This window comes from Alosa alosa, chromosome 5 (assembly GCF_017589495.1).
Source record: "Alosa alosa isolate M-15738 ecotype Scorff River chromosome 5, AALO_Geno_1.1, whole genome shotgun sequence".
Taxonomy (NCBI): domain Eukaryota; kingdom Metazoa; phylum Chordata; class Actinopteri; order Clupeiformes; family Clupeidae; genus Alosa; species Alosa alosa.
This window is the reverse complement of record NC_063193.1, coordinates 22375922-22382935: the sequence shown is the minus strand read 5'-3', so window position 1 is coordinate 22382935 and position 7014 is coordinate 22375922. Positions and strand designations below refer to the sequence as shown.

The 7014-nt window shown below is 42.5% G+C and overlaps 1 protein-coding gene across 1 annotated transcript; it reads left to right on the top strand.

The window, feature by feature from the left end:
• Positions 1-529: 529 nt before the first annotated feature.
• anxa1a (annexin A1a) lies at positions 530-7014 on the top strand. The gene is made up of 13 exons (XM_048244346.1): positions 530-668; positions 1327-1400; positions 1789-1873; positions 2359-2453; positions 2694-2807; positions 4018-4108; positions 5122-5201; positions 5335-5391; positions 5540-5633; positions 6171-6266; positions 6429-6487; positions 6599-6721; positions 6821-7014. Exons 2-13 carry the CDS (start codon positions 1341-1343, stop codon positions 6875-6877), a joined length of 1011 nt encoding a protein of 336 aa, XP_048100303.1. The 5' UTR covers positions 530-668; positions 1327-1340; the 3' UTR covers positions 6878-7014.

The window sequence follows — 7014 nt, the reverse complement described above, 5'->3', positions numbered from 1 at the left end:
TCGATTTGAATTTGCTCTGTTTGATTGAAGTTGTAGCCCCTCTTTACTTTGATCAATGTGCTTGTTGAACGATGTGTGTCCCTATTTCCCTGTCATAGCTACTGTCTTTGGTGTAATATGGCCAAAATTAGTCGCTAGATCTAGCAACAAAGTCACTAAATTGTCAACACTGAGCACTGACAGGTCTAGACCAAGAAAATGACTTGGGTAGACTTCCAGGTCACAGAAATCGGAACAAATAAATATCAAAATCAGTTTCGGATTTTGATTCTCAATTGAATATCAAATGAACGAATGATACACGGACCGATGATGTTCACTCACTGACTGATTGCCGGAAAAAATGAAAACAGGTGGTTTGAGAAGCACAAGTTGCAAAATTCTACATGAAACGTCTCCAAAGCTTTCTTGCAACATCAACATGCACTACCAGTAATTCAGTTGTGTCAAGCTATATCAACCGCTTGGTTGCAATGCGCGCTCTCACCGTGCGTCAGTGTGGAAACTTCACCCTCCTCCTCCAAACCCACTATAAACTTCCAGCCAAGGCGGAACATGTCGTCCGCGGCGTTGCTAGGTGGGGTTTCAATGGTATAAATACACGGCTTTCAGTCCTCCCTACGCCCCGTTGTCAGTCTCAGAAAGGAAAAGGTCTGTGCAGTGAGTAGGTAAGCCGTGATTTCCTCTACTAATACACCTGGTAATGTGCGGTCATCAAATTGTTTACAAACGTGAATTGGAATGCAAAGGTGTAGGCCTACAAATTAAACTTTAGTGTCTGTTGTTCTGTACCTCTGGACAAAGTTTTGTCATAGCATAGACCAATCCGGAAGGAAAGAGTATGTTGTGGTTTATAGTTTACAGAGACAGGCTAGAATTTCATCTCACGACGTAAAACTCATTTTATGTACACCGTCGTGATTTTGTTGGAAAGGTGTCCACCATAAATGCCCTTGGAATTTGGGCGTGGCACTTTTTTTCTTTCTTACTGCCAATTTGTCTGTTCATTTGTGAGTCAGAATGTCTTGGCATGTGCAGAACTGTGATTTAAAAAAAACTTATTTCATGAATAGGCTACATAGCTGATTAAATAAATAGTGGTTGACAACAGTGTACATATCTCCTAAACCTTAACTGTAGAGAAGTGATGCAGTAAACCGCATAGACTGCTCAGATCAGTGAACCATTTGTAAAGGTATCAGGGACTGGCATTTTTGGGCTAGCAGTGGCACAGTGGCCAAATCTGTCTTTCATTAGTGCTGTGACTACTCGTGCCTAGTTTGAGACCTACAGTGATAAACTCTTCTCTTGATTGTGCCTGTACAGACACATCCTTCACCATGTCATTTATCCAGCAATTCCTTGAGCAGACGGTCTATCTGGGCGCACCAGAGGACTTGGTAAGTTTGCACAACTTTGGCTAAATCAGAGCAGAACATTTTTAGTTTTTTTTCTTCTTCAGTGGAAAAAGTTACTAGCAGTCTGCGTTCATTTGATGAGAGAGATGTGGGAGGAGTGGTGGAGTAAGGGTGAGCGAGGAAGAGAGAGACTCGCAGAGAAAGAGAGGAAATCACTTTTTTGGCAGCGTGACTCAGAGGAGGAGGAATGTTCTCTCCACTGCTCTCCCCTCCCAACAAACGCCATGCAAACCCTTCACCGTTGCTGTGTTTTTGTAACCTTTGCTGAACCATTTTGTCAGAAGAGGATTTCTTTTTGTTTTCTTTTTTAATTTATGCTTTTCTGTCGCCTGTGCAATATCTTTGACTTCACATTTGCTGTTGCCAACAGAAATACAAGGGGACAGTGACTCCTTACCCACAATTCAGTGCAGAAGGCGATGCTGGTGTTTTAGACAAAGCCATCAAAGTCAAAGGTCAGAGACAATGCAAGACAAAACAACTTTACTGTCAACTGCAAAGCAAATACAAAGATATTCCTGAAACGGGCCTAATCTGTTATGACAATACATTCCTAGAGTGGTGTGATGGTAAAAAGCTCTTTGACAGTGTAGCAATGATTGACCCCTTACTAGTTGTACACATACAGTACCTGTGCAGGCCCTGGCATGTGTGTGTGTGTGTGTGTGTGTACACTAAATTCCCTTCTCTTCGCACCCACGTCCAATGTAAACTCACACACCTTACTGTCGTGTCACTGTTATACTAAGTGTTGTCTGTGTGTGTGGAAGCAGCCGACTCACTCTTCTACTGCAAACCAAATCTACCCTTGGGTATAAATAAAGTTACCTTACCTTAGTGCATCGCTTGCTGATGCCTGAGCTTTGAGCCTGGGTGAGTCTGCATAGGCTTGTCTCAGCTGAGGATGTACTGTATCCATATCATGGACTGTGCCCTACAGGTGTGGATGAGACCACAATCATCGATGTGCTGGTGAAGCGGAGCAATGCCCAGCGCCAGCAGATCAAAGCTGCTTACATGAAGGCCGCTGGCAAGGTAACACTCACTCTTACACACACACACACACACACAAAAACACAAACTGCCCACACACTTGAATGTTTATGTACAGATGCATAAACACATTACAAACACACTCATTTGTATACCCACAAGCAAGCTTTATTTATAGATGTGGCATGCACGCACCACGTACACCACTCATGTGATCATCCGCAGCCAGCCTCCCTTGTGACCCCACTGTTGTCTCTGTGGCTGTGTGCTCTGTGTGTTTAGCCCCTGGAGGGAGCTCTCAAGTCAGCCCTGAAGGGGGAGCTGGAGGATGTGGTGCTGGCTTTACTCAGGACCCCCGCCCAGTACGACGCCCAACAGCTCAAACTTGCCATGAAGGTCAGAGTTCATTTTTTTTATTTTCATTTCATTGAGCTCGATGGTGTTTTATGCCCCCAACGTCGTCTTCCAGGCAACACTGCCACCGCTGACTTAAAGGCACCTAATCCTAAACCTAACCCCAACCCCAACCCTAACCTTAACCCATGCCTAATCCTAGTGCCTTCCAGGCAGCACTGCCATGAAGACAACGTTGGGGGCATAAAATACCAAGAAACGTTCATTTATTTGCTTATAAGGACACATTTTAATCACTTTGTCTATGTGCCAGTGTTAGCCAGCTGGCTAATTTTCAACTGTAGTTCTTTGACAAGATGGACTTTATATATTGGGTAGGCGTGTGAGGTATACAGTACATGGGACAGATGAGTGTTAATAAGTGTTTATATTTATGAAAATTGTACATTTGTGTTTGTGTTAAGATTAGCATTCCCACACTCCATGAAAGTGCTGAAATGTTAAACCTACTGTAGTCAAGGGCTCCAAGGTCGATGACATTGTAAGAGAAGTCCACCGCATAAAAATGTGACCGCAAAATGTCTGTCTTAGCAGAGGCCGTCACTACAACTCTCGGTCTAGGAGGCCTTGTTGGTGCCATTATAGGTGAACTGACTTCATGGCTAATGATACACATAACAAAATTAATGCTTAGAGGAGGATGCAAGGGATTCCTCAAATTCCCCAAAAGGGCAGGAGGCATGTCAGGTGCATTTTGTGTTTGCATTTATTGTACAATTCATTGTTTGTTTGGATAGGAGTGTTTGCTTCACATATTGAGTTCCTTTGTTGCATGAGGTTTGGGGAACTGTCAGAGATTCCTCCTGCACGCTCGGCTTGGCTCATTTCACAACCACTCCTTGGAACCACTCCAGCCTGTCTGTTGCCACTCTGTTGTTGAGTGGGCGGGTATCCATCAGTGCTAAAGGAACACTGTGCTGCCATCCCTGATTCGAATCCAACACATTTTTGTCAAATTTGCAAATGGCTCCTCATGATTCTCTAGCTCTGCTGAGTGTGTTCTGGTGTACATACACAGTCCTGGATTTGTCAATGGGATTCAAATATAATAGCTCCAACTGAGCCATAAACAATTTCAGCTGACGTGATGCTTCAGGAGCAGAAAATAACAACAACCTTTCACCAGACTCATGAACACTACCTTTAAAACGCTCCCTGTTTGATGTTCCATTTTCTCTCCATCTCTATTCAGGGACTAGGTACAGATGAAGATACACTGATTGAGATCCTAGCCTCCAGGACCAATAGAGAAATCAGAGACATCAAATTGGCTTACAAAGAAGGTGTGCCATTTTTTTCCTTTCTTATTCTTCATTTTGCTGGCTCAAATCAGACAGCCTAGGGGTGCCATCACTTGTGTGAAAGTAGTATTGCCAAATTTCTGGCCAAGCCCAATGTGTTCTATTTATTGTATCAGAGTAAATAATTTGGAATGGGTCATGCAGGGAGCCTACCTATTTTCTTTGTGATTGCCTCTATTACACAGTAAAACTACAATCTTAAGGTAGGTCTACTCAGTCATAAGGTAAATCATTGCTGTTTAACCAGGTGAAGAAACATTTTAGCTGCTCTTACAATTGGGTGCATACTGTATGTTCCCACCACATGACTATGAACTGACACGTGTAAAACAATGCCAAACAATGCACATTTGACTACTGACAATTTAAGGTCTGCTCTGGGCACACCCTCTTTATAATCAGATATCTGGATCTAAACAGTGATTCAGAATCTCACATAAACCCATAAACCCGTGTTTTCTCTACTAGATATTTTTTTAGCAGTGGTGGCAGGCCAGTCCTTTATTTGGTGAACGGGGGTGCAAATCATCTCCTTTACTTTGTTTGGTTAGGCCTATCCGCGATTCACATTAAAGGTTGTATCAGCTATTGCAGGCCCAAAAAATGCCCAAACATAAATTATCATATCATCTAATCTTTCCTAACGATCCGCTAGCTGCCTGCTCCATAAGCAGGCCGTCAAAAAAACGTGCCTCTTTCGGCAGCCTATTGTAGGCTCTGAGATCTGTACACAGAAACATTTGCTATCAACAAGTGTTGCCAACCACTCAAAGGCAAAATGAAGTGTTCCAACCAATAACCGACGAGATGCGTGTTCAGGAGAGTTTCAATTGCACAGGAGGGAGGGGGAGGGAGTAGCGAGCTAGCTTTGTATTGCTGATTACTGTTAAAGTTAAAGTCTTTGTCTGGCACCTGTTACAACATATTTTGGATGTGCGCACCCGTCTCTACACATACTTGTAACACAACCAACTATCTTTGTTTTGTTGCCATAGAATACAAAAAGGAACTGGAGGATGACATCAAGTCCGACACAGGTGGTGAATTCAGGAAGGCCCTTCTTGCTCTTTGCAAGGTAGCCATTTGGTTAGAGAAAACAAAACAAAACATGCCAGAGCACCATTTGACCATTTTTGTTATTCTGTTGCAGTCAAAGTTTCGCTGTGTATATAGCCATAATTACCCTTCTCTTATTTTCTTGCATTCAGGCCAGCAAGGCTGAGGACAACATTGTGAACGATGACCGAGCTGACAGCGACGCCAGAGTATTTACAGTTCCTTGATTCTCTCACATTTATGGCACATTGGAGCCACACATTGAGCTGGCCTCAAGTGCTAATTTAGTTTTGCGTAGTAGACACCATGTCCAAGAGAATGTGTGTTCCTGGCTCTGACCGCCACTTCTCTTCTTAGGCGATCTATGAGGCTGGAGAGCAGAGGAAGGGCACGGACTGCTCTGTGTTCATCGACATCCTCACCAGTAGAAGTGCTCCTCAGCTCCGAAAAAGTATGATTTAGACTTTGTTTCTTTTTTTTCTAGTTTCTAGTCTGCTTAGTAGCTTTCCAGGGGGGTATTCCAAGTACTTGGTTTAGTGACAAAACTGGGTAGGTGTACTCATAGTAAGGGGTAAACCTCCTAATAGATGAGCTGTATGGCTTCATTTTCCTAACAAAACAATGCCATATAGGGCTCTTGTTGTAGGAGGTTTACCACTTACTCTGAGTTAACTTAGCCAGGTTTGTCACTAAACCACGTACTTGGCATACTCCCCAGCTTTAGCATATTTGTTTGTTTTTGCTGTGAATGGCATACTCAACAAACATATTGACCCTTTCAACAAGGTAAACAAAAACAATGCTTGAACGTTCTATTTGGGCCCCAATCTACTTCCTCTGCATTAAGATAACATATGGAATGTTAAAAAGGAAGCCTTGTGGGGCCAACTATGATGCTGAGAATGGAACTCTCTTGAAAGGGTCTATAACTGAAAATACACAAAACATGCTGTTCTGTACATCACATGTTGTCTGCTGGTGTTTACAGTGTTCCAGATGTACTCCAAGTACAGCAAAGTGGATGTCTCCAAGGCCATTGACTTGGAGTTGAAGGGGGATATAGAGAACTGTCTGACTGCTGTAGGTAAGAGACAGGCTGTGTCAGAAATGCTGCACCAGAGTGCTACACCATTGCCACATGTACACAAAGTACACAAATCATCTTGACAGATGTTACTCATTCTTATCTTTAATATTATATGTATAATAAGATGTATATAATTATATGTTCATTCTTGACTTTCAGTGAAATGTGCTGGAAGCAAACCTGCCTATTTTGCTGAAAAACTCTATGAATCTATGAAGGTAATATCAAATTTCTAAATGTTCTTTCTTTTTGTAAAACCAGTACTGTCACAAAAGCAGTAATGTTCATTGACATTGTTCCTGATGTCTTGTCCTGTATTGGTTTTGAAGGGCAAAGGAACCAGGACTAATATCCTGACCAGAGTCATGGTGAGCCGCTCTGAGATCGATCTGGTAAAGATCAAGGAGGAGTACAAGAAGAAATATGGCAAGACCCTGTATCAGGACATTTTGGTAAGCCATTATGCAACATGCATAAATTAAACATCTGCTAGGACTAACAGTTCAAGAAAGATTTTGCAATACTGAGGAAATGCTTTCTTCTGACTCTAGGATGACACCAAAGGAGACTACGAGAAGATCGTTCTGGCCATTTGTGGGGACAACTAAGCATGCCCATATTGAAGAAGCTCATGAAAATGAAAAATTGCATAGTGTTACACACCAAAACATCTCTGAAAATTGGAAGCTTTAAGTTGCCATATTAAAATAAAATCCTCCAGTGGAGACTGGATATTCTTAAACCA

Bases quoted from the DNA above. Each gene is read 5' to 3' on its own strand.
- anxa1a (XM_048244346.1), top strand. From the start codon at position 1,341: ATGTCATTTATCCAGCAATTCCTTGAGCAGACGGTCTATCTGGGCGCA. The intron at 1,401-1,788 runs GTAAGTTTGCAC...TGTTGCCAACAG, and splicing joins TGGGCGCACCAGAGGACTTG to AAATACAAGGGGACAGTGAC. The intron at 6,488-6,598 runs GTAATATCAAAT...TTGGTTTTGAAG, and splicing joins AACTCTATGAATCTATGAAG to GGCAAAGGAACCAGGACTAA.